Raw genomic sequence first — 22,426 nt, 5'->3', positions numbered from 1 at the left:
GGTCCGATTCGGGGGTACGGTTGCATGGGGGCTAGGAGAAATAATGGACCGATTTCAACCATTTTCAATAGCGTTCGTCCTTGAACCAAAAAAAAAGAGTATGTGCCAAATTTCATCAAATTATCTTGAAAATTGCGACCTGTAGCGTGCGCACAAGGTTTACATGGACACACAGACAGACGGACACAGCTAAATCGACTCAGAAAGTGATTCTGAGCCTATACTTTAAGGTGGGTCTAGCGCCAATATTTTTGGGTGTTGCAAACTTCTGCACAAACGCATAATACCCTCCTCTCTATAGTGGTGTAGGGTGTAATGAAATAAATTTCTCAACAATGAAAAGAAAACTTAAACATTGAATTGCTAATATTTCGAATAATACTGTACTATTTTATCTCACCTTTTAACTACTACATTTAAAGAGAATGAGCAAAACTGGTAACACAACAAATGTTGTTGGCTAAATATCATTGTTATTTACATTCAAGTTTAAGTGCAGCGCGCCAACCAATACTCACTCTCAAATTCTCAAGCCCACATTTCGAAAAAAAAAAACAAAAAACAGTTGTCTTTAGATTTTCGATCGTAACGGTTGCTTCAAAAAATATTTACGGCATAAAGCGATTCGCTGGCATTAAGTTTTCATAAATAAAATTCGTAAAATATTATTTACACATTTGTTGCGGTATTTGTTGTTTATTTTATTCAACTGAAATAAATATTAGAAAAGCTGTTAATTTATGGCGTTTTTTCCTACTGTCAAAGTGTTTTAAAATTGAACATTTTAATACCAGTATATAAGAAACAAGTTAATACATATTTGTTATCATTAAAAATTTATATTCTGGTGCAAAAAAAAGTTATTGATAAAAATATAAAAAAAAAATCAATTGCTTAACCACCAACATTGATAAAATATCGTACGTGTGTTTCTAAACGCCTTATCTTGTCAAGTCTATTGTTAAAAAATAATAAAAAAACTGGTATAAAATTGTAAAAATATTCCTGTGTTCTCTTAAGTTTCTATATAAAAACTACATTATTTGTTACAAAAAAATCTACACAAAATGTCGTCAAAATCTTTTAAATGGCATATTTTACTATTTTTATTCTCATTTATCGTTTTGGCTGATCTTGGTAAGTTTTTGTTTTTGTATTTTTTCAGGTTTTTATTTGTTTATTTGAGTTTTTTTTTTTGCCACTATCGATTTCGCTCATAAATTATTCAACTTTTTTTTGCCGTTAAAAGTCTTGTTTCTTACTGTTAGTGATTAAAATTGACTAGAGTTAAAAATGGCTTTGTCCATTGCCTTTTATTTTATCCATAAAGTTGAGTTTTTTATATGTTTTTGGTGTTAACTGGAAACAAGGATTGTTAAATTTTAAAATAAATGGATTGTAGTATCATTAAAATAGTGCTTTTTTCTTTATTGTAATTTAAAAAGAAATGTTGACCATAAACTATGTTAAAGTTGCAATAAAATTGGAATTGTCAAAGGTTGAATTTGGATGAAAAAAGTGCTTGCTGTTTAATTCTTTATAATTATTTCAAGCTATTAAAGGAGTTTAAGATAATCGTCACTGGTTTACTTAGCAAGTAAAAACTCATTATTGACTTGTACTTACATAACCACTTACTTTTCACACACACAAAAAGAAAATTTCTTTTCTGTGTAAAAATCAGAAGAAAAGCGAACTAACGAACATAATGGCCAGGTTCGTATTTTGTGTAAAGATTTTTCTTTGTTTTTAAAACTAAACAACATTTAAACTTCTTGTTTGTAAGTACTTTTTTAAGTAGTTATTTGACAATGTCATCACAATGAAGAACTAGTGAAAATATGTTTTTTTAGCTTTTTAACTGATTTCTTTTCAATTTAAGTTTTTGCTGGGTAGCTCTATGTAATTGAGATTTTTTCTCGACTTTCGCAGCATTATGAAGATCTCACTTAAGCTGGCTTTACACGATCACACAAGTAATATGATCTGTCTAAATTTTGTCTAGTAGAGTACGGATGGGATCGTCTAAACGCAATATGTAATGAAACCATCACACATTGAGAGATAATACGGATAGAAAATTTTACAGTCGTATGGCTCTTTTCATTTTTTGAAATGATTCAAAAAACAAGCAGGTCGCATTAGATCAGGGATGTATTTTTATTTAAACACATACCAAAAAAGAGAATCAGCTGTTTCCATCTTACCTTGTTATTGTTTTGTACCAATCGTGTAAACACAAAAAATATAAACCATACGACTTTTATTCTCTATTTTGTTACACGGATAAAATTTCATTTTACTTTTTCATTAGACTTTACGTACGTAAAGTGTAATCGTGTGAAGTGGTCTTTAACAGTATCAGGGTAATAGTAGATCCTTAATATTTTGATATAATCTCTACAAAATCCTGAGTCCTAAATTTGTTAGTCCAATTTTGCCACTAAACCTGTGTGCGCACTCATTCGTTCTTGCTAGTTCTGAGGAGGCTATCGTCCTCTGGTACGAACTGTTCCAGTATTTCAAGTGATCGTATAAGATCTCCTCATCCATGTTTACAATTCAGTCTTTGTTGCATCGAACGACCTCCAATATCTCACCCTTTATATCAGGTACATAAGCTCTCTAAGAGCAAGTTTCTTACTACTCAGTTAAACTAGGTTTAATTTGCTGTTAAATTAAACTCGGAACAAATTTAGGTGGACTTTAACCGAAGATTGATTTTTTTCAGTTATGAATCTAGAATTTTGTTAGTATTGCCAACTTTTCAGTCAATAACATAAAAAACGAACAATGAAAATTTTTAGAAAAAATTAAAATAAACATTTAAAAAAATAATAAAATTGATAAGACAAATCAGAAAGAAAATTAATATTTACCTAATATATTAAGTTTTCCTTCTCCCGAATTCATTATTTAATAGTTTTCGTTGATTGTGTTTTCTCACTTATAACTTAGGTTCAATTAACCAATTACACTCTGTTAAACTAGGATAATAGGGCTCAGTTAAACTAGGTTTAACTTGCTGTTAGATTAAACTTGAAACTATTTTAGGCGTACTTTAACCGATGATTGTGTTTATCAGTAATGGATATAGGACCAGTTAACTTATTTAGTATTGCCAACTTTTCAGTTAAATACATAAACAATGAACAGCTGTTTTTTGCAAATATCACTTTTGTAAAATGTAAAATTTTAGAAAATAAAAAAATAAACATATAAAATAATAATAAAATTGATAAAAGAAATCAGAAAATTACAATTTAGTTAATATAATAAGTTTTACTTCTTCCAAATTCATTATTTTACAGTTTTCGTTGATTGTGTTTTCTCACTTATAACATAGTTTTAATTGGCCAATTACACTCAGTTAAACTAAGATAGTAAGTAACGTTACTGATTAATTAAAAACACAAAACATTGATTAAACTAGGTTTAAACAAGTAGTAAAGTATAGTCGGGCATGGCCGAGCATATAATACCCTACACCATGAGTATGTTGAATATTATTCCAAAATATTTAAGCAATTTATTGAAAAAAAAAACTAAAAATTTCTAAATGAGGCTTTATATAGGTCAAATATGGGTCGATCCTCGGGAAATTTGAGAAAAGGATATATTTTTAAATAACAGTTAGTTTTGTTGAGTTGAGCGATAAAAATGGTTACAGGTCAATTTTAGACGTTTAAGACATTTTTTGAAAGTGGGTTTGTATGGTGGCTAGAGTCAAATAAGGGCCGAATTAGCACTTATTTGTGCCAATTTTTAGAGAGATAATAAAATATTTTACGTAATTATGGCAGAAAAGGTTCAAATCGGGAGGTACGGTTGTATGGGGGCTAGGTGAAATAATGGGCCGATTTCAACAATTTTCAATAGGCTTCGTTCCAAATTTCATCAAATTATCTTGAAAATTGCGGCCTGTACCTTGCGCACAAGGTTTACATGTACAGCCAGCCAGCCGGACAGACGGACGGACGGACATGTCTTAATCGACTCAAAAAATGATTCTGAATCGATCGGTATACTTTAAGGTGGGTATTGGACCAATATTTTTGTATGTTACAAACATCAGCACAAACGTATAATACCCTCCCCACTATAGTGGTGTAGGGTATAAAAATGAATGTAGATTATCTTTATCGGAAAAACCCGCTCTAAATGAAGTGAAATTTGCAATGACATTTAAAAAAATAATTTAACCATTAAATAGTTTAATGACATTTTGAACTTATTAAGTATTTTAATTATAAATAAAATACTATAAACTTCATTCTGCAGTTCTTTGTGTTTAACTAATAAAGAACACAATTTAAATCTTGGTTAAATTAATTAAAAGAAAAAACATTTGATTCATCGCTTAAATTAAATTAATTTAAGCAAAGAAGACGCATAATATTTTCTGATAACGATAATTGTATAAATGATTGTGTCTATATTCTTAAACTTACCACCACAGACCAAATAACACAAAATATATCCACAATAAAAATGAGTCACTTAATATAATATAGGTTTTTCATTTGAATATTTAAAAAGTCATAAAAAATCTAAAGAATACCTATTTAACTACGTATTCCAAAATCTTTACGTATTATAAAAACAGTAGTCAATAATTTATGTTCATCATTAGGTAAAAACCACAAAGTGTATTCAATTTAGTTTAAACGTTTCTTTTTTTATTTAAAAAATAAAGAAATGTGACCATAAAATTGTTTTTTGTATGCAACAGGTGTTGGTATTTTTCAAAATAAATCATAAATCAAATAACAAATTTGAATTGATTTTTTCTTTTTTTGTTAAAGAAAATCCGATTTGCATTAAATTGACCCATAAAAAATAAACCACTGCTTCTTTATATGTAAAAAACAAATTTCAAAAAAAATTTCCAATAAAATTGAATATTAATTTCTTATTATTATATTCAAATAACATCTGGTTTTTTGGTTACTTGTTTTATTTTTTGGTTTAATTATGCATAATAAAATAGATAACAATTTGTTTAATATTATTTTTTCTCCATATAAGCATTTTTATAAATGCATGTTTAAATTTTAAATTTACTAAGTCAAATTTCTAGAGAAAGTGTTTTGTTATCACTAAGTTAGATCAAAATGATAATATTTTTATACAAAATTACAGAAATTTGTTTCAACGTGAGAGATATACGGATAATAAAGGAACGAATGGGCATTATTATTTTCTGTTGAATAAATTCTAAGGGCCAATCTTTAGGTGAAGAATTAGGGATTAAAATTAAACCTCGAAAGTTGTTTTTAAATACTCAATCAGCTAATTTTGTTTGCTAGTTAAAGCGTCCAATGGAGATGGTTTAAACTTGAGCAAGAAATGCAAAATTGTAAACAACTAATGCCAAAGAAAATAAATACAATTTTTCTTAAAATAAACATTAAAATGTTTAATTTATTAGTTAGTATAAATTATAAGAACTTTACAATAAATTTTTTTGTTTTAAATTTAAGTTTTCTTTAATTTTCATATTACATATACAATTGTCTTCTTCTTTTTTTATAAAACATGCATCGTTTTGATAACAAAAAGTGACGTTTTCTGTTCTTTTTGTATGGCAACACTGCTTATTTTAATCTTGTACTCAAAAACATCAAAAGGGACAAACAGTCGTAATTTAGGTCTGAGTTGGGGAACAACTCTCGGGTCATCGCGATTATTTCTTAAACGCGTTCAGGCTTGTGTTTGTTGCCTGGCTTTCGACAGTTTTGCGTCTCGCTCGCACTGGTGTAGTGTATTACTTCATATAACTGTTCAAAGTTATATGTTGTCTACATTAACCTCGTGCTTTCGTATCACCTCAAGTGAGGTTATGTTTTATTGGTGGAGACCATAGAATACTCAAACGTTTTTAACTGGTGGAGACCATAAAATACTCACGATATAACCTGGTGGAGACCATTTAAACTCAAATATAAACTGGTGGAGACCATTAAAACTCTAGAACTTTTTTCTGGTGGAGACCATTAATACTTTTGATGAAATCAAGTCCGGATGCTCCAACTTCCTATATGAAGGTATAGGTCGGTTAGTGGGGTTTTCTCTGGACAACGTGTGATAACCTGGCAATATGAGTGCTTAATGCACCGCCATCCTAATTAAAACCCCAAAAAAAAGTTCTAAATGATAATATTTTTATACAAAATTACAGAAATTTGTTCCAACGTGAGAGATATATAGATAATAAAGGAACGAATGGGCATTATTATTTTCTGTTGAATAAATTCTAAGGGTCAATATTTAGGAATCAGCTCAATCAGCTAATTTTGTTTGCTAGTTTAAGCGTCCAATGGAGATGGTTTAAATTTGTGCAAGAAATGCAAAAGTGTAAACAACTAATGCCAAAGAAAAAAAAATACAATTTTTCTTAAAATAAACATTATAATGTTTAATTTATGAATTAGTATAAATTATAAGGACTCTGGACAAACGTGTGACAACCTGGCAATATGAGTGCTTTATGCTCCGCCATCCTAATTAAAACCCAAAAAAAGGGACAAACATCAGACTAAATTTATTTCTAGATTAACTAATCTGATTAATAATTGGCGTTTGATTACCAACTCAAAAACCCTTTAATTTAGTAAATTTGCTCAACAACCCTTTTTCTACTATCTGAAATAAGTGACAAACAGTTTCAGACAATTTCTTTCTCTGGCATATCCAAGAACTTCCAACAGATTATTGAAGTGTAATTGGTTTAATCCGGCATTAATCAAGCCACTCAGACTAAGGTCCCATTCTATGATTCTCCCATATATCGTTCGATGTACCACGTTTGACCGATATTTTACTGAAACTGGAACCTTTTATAAGCACATTTTAAATAAGGCTTTTCTTCATAAAGCAGGATTCATTTATACTTAAATAAAGTTTATTTTCTTCATAAAGATCAACCTGAAATAAAATGATGTTTTAAAATTATTGCTATTATTCCGATTTATACAAAATTTATTAAGATTAATAAAATAATTTTTTCTTATAATATTGCAATAAACTTTTTTCAAATGAACTAATGTTAATTGCATTAAAAATAAACCCAAAATAAAATTAAATTTGAATTAATAAAATTTTGTTTTCAAAAAAAATTCAAAGAAAATTATTAATGTTTTATGATAATTAATTTTCAGTGAATTTTGTAACGTCAATAACTTTTTAAGCAATAAAAAAATATGGCCGTTTTACCCAATTGATTCCAATTCAAAACCAATAAAAATTATTTGTTTTTTCAGAATATGTTAGGGGATTTTCTTTATATTGATTTATATAGAATTTTATTTAATTATATTAAAATAAAATTTCATTTATTTTTCAGCTCTGGCTGGTCCAACTATAGTCAGGGATGATGAAATTATTGAGAGTTTGGAAGAAATTGATGAGCTTAATAAAAATAACTCCATATTAAGGGTAAGTTTAAGAAATGAATCAAAATATTTATTCTTTTGTAAAGAAAAACTCTTCGAGACTATATTCGGTTATATGTATGTTTCTAAAATTCGAAAGTATGTAAAAAAGTTGACTAATTTCCAGGGATATAATACCCAAAGCTTCGTCTACGGTACCCTAAAATATCATGTGCCAAATTTCATTGAATTATCTCCAAAATTGCAAGTTGTAATATGATTACAAGGTTTACAGGCCCTATTCGGGGGTTCAGTTGTATGGGGGCTAGGTGAAATTATGGACCGATCTTAACTATCTTCAATAGGCTGTGGATCAAAAGAAGATCATGTACCAAATTTCATTGAATTATCTTCAAAATGTCTACATGTAGTTTGATAACAAGGTTTACATGGACGCACAGACGGACGGACATAGCTAAATCGACTCAAAAAACGATTTTGAGCCGATTGGTATACTTTAAAAGGGGTATGGGACCAATATTATTGTGCGTTTCAAACATCAGCACAAACCCAATATACCCAATATTATAGTGGTGTTGAGTATAATTATTTTTGTTAATTTATGATAGTTTCATGCCTTAGATTAAAATATCTCGAAAAAGAAAGAAGATATAACAGAGCATAAATCTTCATTTTAAAGTTAACACATTGAGCCATAAGATGTCATAACAAAGTGATAAATTCGGATATCTTCGCACTGTATAAAGCCCTAAAAAATTATAAAAAAGTGTTGTTCGATTCGATTCTGAGGCCCGATACATATACTTTCGTAGAGCTTTAGTCTCTGGGTTAAAAAATTGATTGACCTGATTTATCATATACATGACAATGGTTAATTATAACGATATATTAATAAAAATTAAAATTTATAATGAAAAATATCAAAGAATTTTTAAATACATATAATTCTTGTTTAAATCACATACAATCCAGATAAGATCTTAAAGCGTTTGAAGGCTTTGTTTTAAAAATGTAATAATATAAATTTTTTTGTTAAAATACAAATATTTGTTAAAGTATAAAACTTAAAATCATCGTTTGTATATGTACGTTTAAATCAATTTTGGCACACTTCTTGCAACTTCCTTAAAAGATCAAAAATACTTTAAATAAATATTATTAATAATACATCCTTCTTTACAGACAATATTTGCGTACGTTTATAATAAAACGTATATTTGTATTAATTTTTAAAACCGCAAATAACATGTGTATGACTCATTAATATTTGAGGTATTTTACAAAAGTGATTTACACCTGAATTTAGTTTCACAGTATTTAAGAATAATATCACATAATAAAAATTCCAATGAATTTAAATAAATACAATTTAAATTAATGACGAAATTTTATTTTTTTTTTCACAAATATGGAAAATTTAGTTCTTTTCAGGAGGGAGGTGTTTTTGCCATATTGAATCATAAATCGGTAGCAAAGATAAACGAAATAAAAACTATTCTAGTCTGTGAGGGAATCTCTAAATAAATATTTGTTTTAAAAAATATACGTTATTTTTTTGTTTTTATTTATTTGTTTTCAAAAATGTTTAGCTTAAATTTAAGCAGGTAAAAATATGAGTTGCACATTTATTTTGCTACAAATAATATAATAATTGATGTCATTGAAAGAAATTCAAATAAATAAAATTTATATTTTTTTTATTAAAGTCACGATTTCTACTTTATCTGAATTTATATAATATATAGTCTTCTATAGAAAATAGTACATAAATTTGTTAAGAATAAGGTGCTTTATATTCTATTATAAATTTATTAATGAATTTATTTTTATTGTTGTTGCTTGAAAATATATATATTTTGTAAAAGTTTTTGTTTTGAAAATATCTTAACAAACATAAATCGTTTTTAAATAATAAAGATATTATTTATTTTATTTTTTACTTCTACGAAAAATGTATTCCAAAACAAGATCATTATCAAGAAAACAATTATGAGAATTAAAACATGTTTATATTAGAATGGCCCCGATTTTTTTAAGATAACTAAATAAGAGTAAATAAATATATTATTATCTTTAAATGTGAATTTTGCAATTTTGTGTTAAAATAAATATTTAAATAGTAAATATTATCAGAGGCTTTTACTAAACGATTAATTTTAAACACTCTACATTAGGGGCCAAACTTTATATAAACTATTAGCGATTAAATTAAAATTAATCCTTAAAAGTAGTTTTTGACTACTTGAGAAGGTAGTTTAAACTTGAGTTTAAACAGCTGATGTAAAAAAAAAACATTATAAAAACAAGTAATATTTCTATATTCGGCTGTGCTGAATCTTATATACCCTTCACCAAGTATGTTTCGAAAAACAGTTTTTATTTATTTTGTATCTCTGCACACATGTCACACATAACATACACACAAACAAAAATAAACTGTAGCAGAAAGAAATATTACCCGTTGTACTGTAATACCACCGTCAAACTGTATTACCACCCTCAAACAAATATGAGCATACATGTTACTGCTTTATCTCCTTGTTCTTGTTATACCCTTCACCTTCGTGAGAACAGAACAGCATCTAAACATACAAAAAAATACACAGCTGAATAAAACCAAATACATCTCCACACGCACATGTACATCTTTATCCAATTCACAGTGTTGTTGTTGCTTTTTTAACAAAGCATGAAAAAATGTGGCTTTTTATGAAATTTTCAGAGGTTGTCTCTGATTTTTGCTCATTTCTCCGTTATTTATAGACCGATTTTGCTGATTTTAAATAGCGATCTTCTCGAAAGCACGTCTAACAGAATTATTGAAGATTCGGATCTCGCCGATATCTGGGGTCCTCTAAAAACTGATTTCAACAAACAGACAGACGGACAGACAGACAGACGTACGGACATGGCTTAAGCGACTCCGCTATCTATAAGGATCCAGAATATATATACTTTATAGGGTCGAAAAATTATATTATAGAAATTACAAACGGAATGACAAACTTATATATCACGAAGGTGAAGGGTATAATAAGCATTAAATTGTTTTATTCATTAATTAGTACAGATTATAGAGACTTCAAAATACATTTGTCTGCTTAAAATTAAAGTTTTCATTATGTTTCATATTATATTTACATTTGTCTTCTTCTTTTTCATAAAACGTGCATTGTTTTTGATAGCAAACAATGACGTTTTCTATGGCAACACTGCGAAGTTTAATGAAATGTACTGTACAAGATATATTAATTATAAGGTAGTGTTATCAGAACAGCTGATCGTTTTTTGCTACTATGTTCATTTTTCGCCGTGGTGTAGAATTAATGTCAAACTTTGTTTACATTTTGTAAATGTCAAACTTTGTTTTCATTTTGTTAATGTCAAATTTGTGATTAAAGTGAAATTGTGTGATTAAAGACTAAATTTATGCTGTTAAATTCGTTTAAGTTTTAAAACCAATAATAATACTACACGAAATTAGTTTTATTTTTAAAAACATCAAATTAAATTACAAACAGATTCAAATTTATAAACATTTTTTGTTTAACAAAAATTCGCTTTGATTTATTTGTCAGCTGTTTTTGACATTTTTCCCTGACAGCCAATTCGCCTTCAAGTGCAGGCACAATGTCAAACTACATATAAAAAAAATATAACCAATTCGCTCGGTATTCTGAATTCGCCGATGACTCTACCTTATAAAATTAATATACCTTGGTACTGTACTGTTGGTTAACATTATATTAAACTTCTTTTAGATTAACCAAAGTGATTTTTTCATCACTAACTCAAAAAACCCGCTCTAAAATATTTGATTTATTGATTAGTATAAATTATGGAGAAGTAAAAAAATAAATATTGTTGTTTTACATTAAAGTTTTCATAATTTTTTTTTACAATTGACTTCTTCTTTTTCAACGAGGTAGATTTCGTTTTTTTTTGTTTTGTTTTGATTCGACATTATTAGGATCCAATTCCCAAGGAAATAGAACAAAGTATTATTTTCTTGATAGGCACTTACTTATCACGACAAACATACATATTGGTATCGGTCTCTTATAATAACGTTACCGTTATTATAAGAGACCGTCTTTTCTACAAATTAAGTATCGAATACCTCTCTTGGTGCCCGCTACTCAACAACACTAATCCAAAATTATTTAAAGGAAAGACCTCACATTTCGATTTAATAATCAATTTCGATTATAAGTTGGGGCCAATATTTTTGGGTGTTACATAATATTCTCTCCACTATAGTGGTATAAGGTACATATATTATCAGGCTTGGACAATTAATTTTAAATAATGAAGAGAGTCATACGACTGTCAAATTTTCCATCCGTATTTTCTCTCAATGTGTGATAGTTTTATTACATATTGCATTTAGACGTTCCCATTCATAATATTCCGTACACAATTTTGACAGATCATATTACTTGTGTGGTCGTGTAAAGCCGGCTTAATAAGAGAGTCATCCGTACTCTTGTACACAAAATTTTGACAAATCATATTACATATGAACTCGTGTGAAGCCGTCTTAAAAAAAACTTTATAATTTAGAAAAACTACTTATCATGTCGTGGTTTTACCTTAGAACGTTGCAACGTTCAAAAGTGCAATAAATAGTATTAAATTTTCCATCCCTGCTGTCAATATTTTTTTGTAAAACATAAACAAAGAGAGTTTCCGGGAAATTTCATAATTAAGGAAGTAAATAAAACATACATATTAAAATGGTTATTTAATTACAAAAGTAAATTTGGTAATAAATGTGATTTGTAAAGTTTTTTATTTAAAGCTCAACTAAAAATCGTATTTAAAAATTAATAACTAATTCAATTAATGTAAAATATATATAAATTAATTTAAAGCCGTATCCAAATAAACTTAACGTTCTAAGTTTTCTTTTTATAAAAAACAAAACAACAAATCTAACTGTATTATTAATTTTAAATTAACAAAAAATATAAAATCAAATTTCAACTTTCACTATTTATTTGTATAAACATAATTTTATATATATTTTTTTTAAATATAAAGAGAACGTGATTAAATTTCCTTAAACAAAAAAAAGAGACATACTATTTTCATTCAATACAAATTACTTTAAATGGTTGATCGTACGATTTTTCAGAGTTATTCAGACATTTATAGTATTGTCACATGTTTGCCGTGGGAATTTCACGTACATACATAGACATTACAATATTTACTGTAAGATTCTTAAATTGCAGTGTAAATATGCGTATTTTTACTGATTCGACCAGTTGTTATTGATATGAAAACTTAATACATTTTTATTCTATATTGTTATTATTATTCATTGACTCACTTATTTCAAAAAATCTATTTATCAAATGTTAGTTGATATAACCATATCAAGTTTTAATCAACAAAAGCTGAATCCGGTCTGCATCGCTGAACGAAAGACTTTAATTTTTTTATCATTTAAGCCGGTTTTACACGATCACACGCAATATGTAATGAATGACCTGGTTCACACTAGGAAATTTTTTTTGGGAAACTTTTGATTTTTGTGTATAAGAGAAAGAGAGAAGAAATATTATCCATCTTTTTCTCTCACACACAAAATCAAAAGTTTCTCAACAAAAGTTTTCCAGGTCAAACCATAACACCTTGAGAGAAAATAGGCATGGAAAATTTGGGAGTCGTATGTCTCTATTCTTTTTTTTGAAGTTATTCAAAAAACAAGCATGTCGCATCAGACTAGAGCTGTTTCACAAAAAAAGTGAAACAGTTATTTCCATCTTACTTCATTATTGTTTTATACCAATCGTGTAAACACGAAAAATACTTTTATTCTCTTTTTTGTCATACGGATGGAATTCCATTATTTTACCACTTTAGTTGGCTTTGTCCTGATGTTTGTAACACACAATAATACTGGTCCTATACCCTATACCTTAAAGTATACCAATCGGCTGAGAATCATTTTCTTAGTAGATTTAGCTATGTCCGTCCGTCTGTCCAAGTAAACCTTGTTATCAAACTACGGGTCGCAATTTTGGAGATAATTCAGCCTATAGAAAATGGTTAACATCGGTCCATTATTTCACTTAGCCCCGTACAACCGAAAGCCCCAATAGGGTTTGTAAACCTTGCAATCAAACTACAAGTTTATTGAAATGTTTAACATCGGTTCATTATTTCACCTAGCCCCCTAGGCTTTTAAGTTCATAATTATGTTTAATATACTCATATCTCGACAAAAAGCTGCAAAAAAAACAAGTTCTATACTAGACTTGATGACCCTCATGAATTCCGTAATAAAAGGACCTCATATGGCATTAGCCCTTATAAAAAGACTCTATCAAAATTTCACCTAAATGTCCACAATTTTATTCAACAACAAACGGCTTAAGTATGTATATCTGGGGCAAGGTACAATTCAACTTAAATGGTTTATTATGGCAACTAAATCACATTATGGACGGCCTCGCTCGACTATAATTTCTTACTTGTTTAACTTTTTGATTAGACTTGTCGTATGTAAAGTGTGATCGTCTGAAAGGCCCTTAACTTATCGGAAAATATTTTGTTCCCTTTTAAACAAACCCAGCAAAATTAAAACGAATTACTCACCACTTCAAAAGTAACACTATGATTTTTTTTACCTTCTGTGGAAGTGATGTTTATTGACTTCCAAACATGCGAAAAGAATAAATTTTTTTAATTGAAGGTATATTTTGATATATATGAATTAAACCAATTTTATTTTGGAGTTAATTGATAAATGAATGTAATTTATTCATTAATGTTCATATTTTTTGAGTCAAATTAGTTGCATTCTAAAATACTTCACTTTCACTTCCTTATAACTCCAACAAAAACATAAAAATTACTTCCTGAAAATGTCTTCTGATATAGTGAATTTGGAATAAAATAAAGAGGACATCCCTCCTATGACAATCCAGTGTTAAAATGTAGTAAATTCTACTTCTTTTTTCCTTCTTTGGAAGTTCTTTTTTTGCTAGGTGTTTGGCAGTAAAATTTTACTTAACATATACGGTTTTTTCAGGTCTAGTTGAGTAGATCACCATACTCTTTATTTGAATTTGAGAATGATACAATTTCTTTTGAAAATATATAACTCAACTGGACTCATAATCAGTCCAAGCTTTAATTTTAGAGTTTTATTTATTTAAAAGTTCCTATTTTCTTTACAGGATTCTTCAGCGGAACAAACATCAGATGCGCCCTTTAGACATCGCGATGAAGATATGATGGCCGATTTAAAGAAATCCACAATTTTTGCAAGTTTAAAATATGATGTTGAGATTTTGGAATCGGGTGAAGTGAAAAAAGAAGATGTAGAACTAGAAGAACGTTATAGGTACACTAATGAGAAAATAAATATGAAATTTAAGAAATAAATGTAATTCTCTCTCTCTTTCTATTTTATTTCAGAGGCCCTGCCATAACCTTAAATACGGATAATTTTATAAATGAAAATATCGAAGTTAACGCTGACGCAGAAGAGGAACGTGCTGCTAATAAAGCTATAGCCACTAGTCATTTGATATTAAGCATTGTATTGGTGGTAGTGGCCTTGGTTTCTATTGGTTTATATGCCGCTCTAGTAGTTTGGCGCAGTCACATTGAGTACGTTGTTCATAAACATAAATATTTATAAGTTGCAAAAGAATTTTTTAAACTTTCTACTGTTAAATGTTAAAAAAAACAAATGTTTTGCAATTGTAAATAATTACATTTAATTTGTTTTTTAATATTTGTATTTTGCTTTCTCAATACAGACAACGCTATGGCATGCGCGAATTGCTGGTAACGAGTGATAATCAAGATTATTGGCCCCAAGATGTTATAACGTCAGTTGTAGCTCAACATCAGCAGCAGTATCAAGAGCAACTGCAGCAGCAACGTCAACAACAATTATAATTAGAGCCAATTAGTAATTGCATTTGATTTAGAATGCAATTATTTTGAGATTGTAACAATTTCGACAGAAAAATTAACAAATCACTAAAAATTTCCCATTGATTTTCTAAGTAGTTTTTTTTCACAATTTAATTTATTTCGATTTAATAATTGTTTTTTTTAATACTTTTCATTGTAATTTTTATTTTTTTTATTATAAGGAATCATATATTTTTCTTATTATTTTATTAGTTATTAGTTTGTATTATAAATTAAGTCCAGGGCTGTGATATAATTTTTATATTGGTGCTTTTTCTATTAACTAATATTTAAAAAAAAATGTTTTAGCCCAATCAGACAGTATTTTAATCTGTATATATTTTTAATCCAGAAAAAATGACATTATTTTTGTAATAAAATTTAGTTGTAAATAAATAAAAGTAAGAGAATGCAAGTGAGAAAAGAAAAAACAAATAAGTTTTCAATTTTTTAATATTAACAAGTAATATTTCTATATTCGGCTGTGACGAATCTTATATACCCTTCATCAAGTATGTTAAAAAAAAACAGTTTTTAATTAATTTGTATCTCTACACACATGTCACATATAACATACACACAAAGAAATATAAACTGTAGCAGAAAGAAATATTAACCGTTGTACTGTAATACCACCATCAAACTGCTTTATCTCCTTGTTCTTGTTACACCCACTTACCTTCGTGAGAACAGAATAGCATCTAAACATACAAAAAAATACACAGCTGAATAAAACCAAATACATCTCCACACGCACATCTTTATCCAATTCACAGTGTTGTTGTTGCTTTTTTAACAAAGCATTAAAAAAAAGTGGCTTTTTTGATGAAATTTTCAGAGGTTGTTTCGGATTTTTGCTCATATCTCCGTTATTTATAGACCGATTATGCTGATTTTAAATAGCGATCTTCTCGAAAGCATGTCTAACTGAATTATTTAAGATTCGGATCTCGCCGATATCTGGGGACCTCTTAAAACTGATTTCAACAAACAGACAGACGGACAGACAGACAGACAGACAGACAGACAGGCAGACAGACAGACGGACATGACTTAATCGACTCCGCTATCTGTAAGGATTCAGAATATATATACTTTATAGGGTCGGAAAATTATATTATAGAAATTATAAACGGAATGACAAACTTATATATAACCTTCTCACGAAGGTGAAGGGTATAAAAATATCTTATTGAAATTTGCACCTATTGGACTATTAAAAATGGTTAAAATCGGTCCATAAGTTGAACTGTATTTTTAAAATATTAGAACGGAAAAAAGTGCTAAAGTAATTGAATTCTTTAGCTAATTTTTATGCTATAGGGTAAAAATAGACAAGTTATCGACTTTTTTGGAACAAAATAGTCGACTTCGACTTTTCGACTTTTTTCGACAAAAAGTCGATTGTTCGATTATTTGAAAGTCGATTTATAGAAACCTATTACATATTAATTCACCATCATTAATTACCCTGCAATACCGACTTTAAATAAATGACAAGTTGCACTGCTGTGTCACTCAACTGCATGACCTTAACAGTAAACGTTATTACCGATACACAGTGGTGTAATTCTAAACAAAATAAATTGTAAAAAGTTTATCTAATATGAATAAAAATGTTCGCGAATAAAAAAGAAAAATATCTCAGGTTTGTGTAAAAATAAGAAACGACCACAGCATTTTGCTAGTGATTCCACAAGTTAATTCTCTTATTGTTATTTTTTTTAAATAACTTCTCTTACTTTTTTATTTTAACTAAAATTTTGATATTGATTTTACCAAAACTAACCCAATATGCATAAATTTTTAAATTTATATCTTCAGAAATTATTAAAAAATGTACCTATATCTTTTTAAAATTTAAATCCATATTTTTTTAACTGTCACTTACAAATCATGTAATTTTTTACTATATGGCACTGTTGTTTAACATTTTTCAACCACCCCTTAAGCATTTTAACATTTCATTTAGTTACTCCTTAACAGCTGTGCTCATTAGAGGCAGCTTCGCGTCGGCTAGTGAAAATTATCGAAAAACGTGGGTTAAAATAGTAAAAACTAAGTAAACTTTATGAAAACACTAAATTTCAATAAAAGTGCTTAAAAACTAATATGAAATTTTTATACATTTTACAAAAATTAAGTGTTAAATTCCAATTAGAAATGCCGTGTACAAAAATATACAGTTAATTTTTAGCATTTTTTCCATTAACATATGTGTTAATAACATTTAAAGATAGCCATACTGCGAAAAACGCTTACAGAGAAGTAACAGGTCGTTTTTGATATTGTTTTGTTGTAGTGCATTTCTTTAACAGTGGCATCACCTACATTGCTTGCTCTCTGTTGTCAAAGTCAGCTGTTTGGAGTATTTTTTCTTAACTTTCTCGGCTGTGTTTTCAATTAAAAGTTTTTCTTCCTTGTATTGTGTTTACGTTTTCATATCTTATTTTAGAAATTTGTTTAATTGAACTTAATAAAAAGGTAAATTATATTAAATACTATTTAAGTTACTAGTATAATAGTATAAATAATTAAACTTTTAATAGATAATTTGTTTAAGACAAGTGTATGAACTTTGAACTTGTAACCTCCAAAAAAAACCCACAAAAAGAAAGTAGAATGAATTGAAATTATTAAATGAAATTGTATTTTCATTTTGTTTACAATGCGCCTGTCCGTAGTCTTATTTTCTTCTCCGGTTAAGGTTTTTCAAACCAAGAAATCTATTGTATTGTTTGGATGGTTGTCACCAATCTAAACCCCTTTTTTTCCTATTGTTGTTTTTGTTATTAAGATGTATTTTCTTATAGTTTGTTGTTGTTGTTGCTGTTAAATTTGTTAGTTGGCATTGCCACCAGTCAGTCCATGCAGTTGTCGTCCGTTCATTCATTCAGTTTTGTTTAGTTATCAGTTGGCACTTGTCTTCTTATGTTGTTGTCTTTGAAAAAAATTAAAAGATAAATGAAAGAAAACCGAAATTAAATTATTATTAAAATTAGAAACGGGTCTTGCGGTTTTATTAAATTCCGATAGTTCGTAATTTTTTTCAAAAAAAAAAAAAAAATTGTGTATACCTATGTATTGTTTTTTTACTAAAAACTTAAATGTTTAAAGAAAAAAAATATATAAATGCCGTGTGAATGAAAAAAGGTGCTTCACACTAAAATCTAATATTTGATATAAATAATACATAGGTATAAACGAAATAATACTAAAAATACATACTAAGTGTTGCGTTATATTAACAATCAGTTTAAAATTTTAATTATAAAGGAATATGAATTTTTGTGAAATAAGTAAAAAAAGCCAATCATTTGTAAAAATTGCTTAACAGGATTAAATGTATTCATGTGAAAATATTTAATTATAAAAGTTTTTATTTATTTTTATGTAGTACAATAGCGCATTTAACAATTTAATACAAACTCAATATTCATAACAAAGTTTTAACAGTAACAAAGTTTAATAAAATATTTTTTATTTTATAATCCTTTAATTAGTTTAAAATTTTATTATGTTTAAGGCTTAAGTATTAAATAATTAGCAGGGAAACTAAAATATGCATATGCTTGTTTTTATGGTGCATTTTTTGGACACTTGAAAAGAATTCAAGAATTTTACAAACTATTTCGTATGTTACAAACTATTTATAAAAAAATGGTGGGAAAGGTTTGTCTCAATCGCCTTACAGTCTAGATTACTATTTATTTCGATCGCATCAGAACGCTATCTGCGATTTAATCCACTATTTATAAAGAAATGGTGAGGGAGGTTTGTCTCAACCGCCTTACAGTTCAGATTACTATTTGTTTCCATCGAATCAGAATACTCTCTCTCTGCGATTTAATCCACTTCATAACAAGATTAACGAACTAGAAATGCATATCACAGATTAGCGTAAACGAAATTTAAATAATTCAATCTTGTTCTTAGTTAGTTAGTGCTGAAAGTGTTGAAAGCTTTAATGTGTATGGCTCTAAAACAACTAAAGGTGTCGGCGGTGGCATATTCATTGAAGAATTCGGGAGGAACATTTCTTTCCGACTCAACGACAAATGTATAGGCTTAAATCTCAGCTATATAGATACTGACAGTCAAGCCGCTATCAAATACCTGATAGGTGTGTATTCTACATCAAAACTTGTCCAAGAATGCCGGGCGTTTCTAAACGAGATGACGATACATTCAAAAATTACCCTCGTTTGGTTCAAAGGACACGGGGATATAATTGGCAATACTACTGCAGACATTTTGGCAAAAGCCTGCGCGAGGATGACCATACTGGACATAGACCAGTTCTGTGGTGTCCCCTTAGCGGTCATCAAGAAACAAATACTTGATTATTGCTTTAGTTCAGCTCAGGAACGGTGGTCTCAGGAGCACACTTGCTCGATCGCTAGGTTACTGTGGCTTCGTATGGATTCTCATAAAACATCCTACATTTTGGGGCTAAACAGAATATATCTGAACGCTCTGTTATCAGTTCTTACCGGTCATTCAAAGTTCGGAAACCATGCTAGACCAAAATGAAGAAGAGGAGGAAACAATTACTCATCTTCTGTGTAACTGCCCGGCCTTGGAATCGGTCCGTCATCAGGCGCTGGGTTCGTCTCATTTTTCTGATCTATCTGATCTGTCAGCTCAGTTCAACCTGAGTGTATACTAGCATTTTTGAAATTGTCGAAGTGGGTGTGTAACTAAATACACACTATGATTTTTCTTGAAATACAGTCTTGATTTCATAGTTATTCTATATTCATTATTCTATATTCTATCCCCCATATTCATAAACAAATTTTTATTTTATAAACGATTTATAAATCAAATTTCGTATGGAAATTTTATTTTATAAACCTTTTATAAAATAAAGAGCTGTTTATGAATAAGGGGGTAAATCTGTATCTTCACTACTATCTCTATAACTATTTTTTCCTTCCAAAATGTTTTCCCTTATCTTCTCTTTTACATACGTTACAAAGGGACTTGATAGGACCTAAGTAAAGACTTACTCGTGTCAGTAAGCAGTCTGCAAAATCTAACCTAACCTAGTTAGTTAGTTTGAAAGGAGGATGTACATATATACATCAAATCCGAAGAAATACACCTAGGCCTCTATCGGCCCTCTTGTGCGCTCCTTAACAAGTGCCTCAGGTGGGAATCGAACCCACCACCTCGATCTACCACACTAGAACTCTAACCACTAACTTACCGGAGGCCTATCTTTGTCTTAAATAATGAATATATTTTTAAATTAGAAATGTTTCAAAATAAAAGCTTTAAAACAGTCCCCATTATTCTGCCTTTCGATCGTAATTACCTTTTTTGTAAGTTGTTGTTTATGTGGCGAAAAGTCGAATCTAAATACAGAATACCAAAGTTGCTAAACAGAGAAAATTTCAATTCAAATTGAAAAGCAGAATAGGGGCCACTATTTGTTTCGATCAAATCAGAAAACGCTCTCTTCGATTTAATTCACTTCAGAACAAGATTAACAAAATTGAAATGCAAATCTCTTTAGACAAGTGTAAACGAAATTGACAAGATTCAATCTTGGTCTTAACTAATGAGCAGTTATTTTTGCGCCAAAATGACTGGAAAAGGACATAACTTACAATGGCCATTACTTTGAAATGAAATGTTTAAAAATAAAGGCTTAAACTTTGAAACCGTCTCGTAATTTAATAATGAAATAATTCCCAACGACTATAATTATTAGATAATTACAAAAAATATCTTTGAAAAAAAAGGGTTAAACAATATTCAAACAATATTTATAACTCATTAGGACTACATAAAGTAACTATAGACCATTACAATGCAACATTAAAGAAAAAAAACAACAAATAATATTATAACTAACTTAGTAATTATCCTCACACAATGATGACGTTATTTACGCTGAATAAATAAAATAATAAAAAGTAGGAGCAAAGTCTACCAAACTCTATTTACGTACACTTTTTAATCTAAATATAACTATGTTTTTTTTAACAACTAACTATTCATTTACATTTTAGCAAGAGTCACGATTTGACATTGACTTTTAAAAATTCTATAATTATTGAGAGTAGAAATTTAAGCCTACAATAGACCTTTCGACATTTGTCGTTGTGAAGAGTTCAAATAATTAATATGCCAATGTTAAATGTTAAAAAGTAAACAATTTTTCAATGAATGTACGGACTGACTAAGTACATGTGCTTAGTAAGACAAATAGTGTGGTAGAAAGATTCTAATTTTTCTTTACATTTCAAAACCTACACAAACACACACACACTCAAATACAATACATTATTCACAACTATCGTATTAATGTGTGTTTTTGAGTGCTAGTTTTTCTCTTTTAATGTTTGTCTACTAAGTATGAAATTGTGGAAATATCCTTGATGTTAAATAAGATTTTGTTTTAGCTATTTCTTTTATTTTTGTAGTTGGTGTATGATAATTGTAGCTAAAGTAAGTAATGGTGCTTTAAAGACTCTTGAATATTATGAATTATTCATAGTTACCTTTTTTATACAATTTCATTTTATATCCTACTGAATCTTTATCAAATTACTGGCTTGTTAGAAAATTTTGTACATTACCTTCATTCTCCTCACTTTTCTCAACCTTTTTTAAGTATGTATGAAAAATATATGTATGTACATAAGTAGCATTTACCTTCTTACCTTTATACATTCATATGTATGTATTTCGCTTACACAGTTAATGTGGTTTGGTATGAAGAACGTAGAATAAATGGCAGCAGTAAGTAGCAGCTACTGAAGAATAAGTGAAAATAATTTTTCTTTATGTTTTCATAAAAGTAAAAATAAAAACCATGTTATAAAAACTACTAAAAATGCTTGCGTATACACATATAAAATGAAACATTTTTTATTACGGGGTCTACCGAATTTGAGAATTATTTACATCATTATCATATACATATATCTGAATAGCAAAACATTACCGAATGATGGATTTGTTTATTTAGAACGGAGCTAGAACAGAACTAGAACAGAACTAGAACAGAATTAGAACAGAACTAGAACAGAACTAGAACAGAACTAGAACAGAACTAGAACAGAACTAGAACAGAACTAGAA

The 22,426-nt window shown here is 28.7% G+C and overlaps 1 protein-coding gene across 1 annotated transcript; it reads left to right on the top strand.

Annotated features, from left to right (window-relative positions):
• Positions 1 to 564: 564 nt before the first annotated feature.
• LOC111679503 lies at positions 565 to 15,756 on the top strand. Its single transcript, XM_046950426.1, has 5 exons — positions 565 to 1,137; positions 7,346 to 7,437; positions 14,585 to 14,751; positions 14,826 to 15,020; positions 15,173 to 15,756. The coding sequence occupies exons 1-5, from the start codon at positions 1,068 to 1,070 to the stop codon at positions 15,312 to 15,314; spliced, it is 666 nt and encodes a 221-aa protein (XP_046806382.1). The 5' UTR covers positions 565 to 1,067; the 3' UTR covers positions 15,315 to 15,756.
• The last annotated feature ends 6,670 nt before the right edge of the window (positions 15,757 to 22,426 follow it).

The sequence above is a fragment of the Lucilia cuprina genome, chromosome 4, assembly GCF_022045245.1.
Source record: "Lucilia cuprina isolate Lc7/37 chromosome 4, ASM2204524v1, whole genome shotgun sequence".
Taxonomy (NCBI): domain Eukaryota; kingdom Metazoa; phylum Arthropoda; class Insecta; order Diptera; family Calliphoridae; genus Lucilia; species Lucilia cuprina.
The sequence above is the reverse complement of the archived record's forward strand: the minus strand, read 5'-3'. Positions and strand labels throughout refer to the sequence as shown.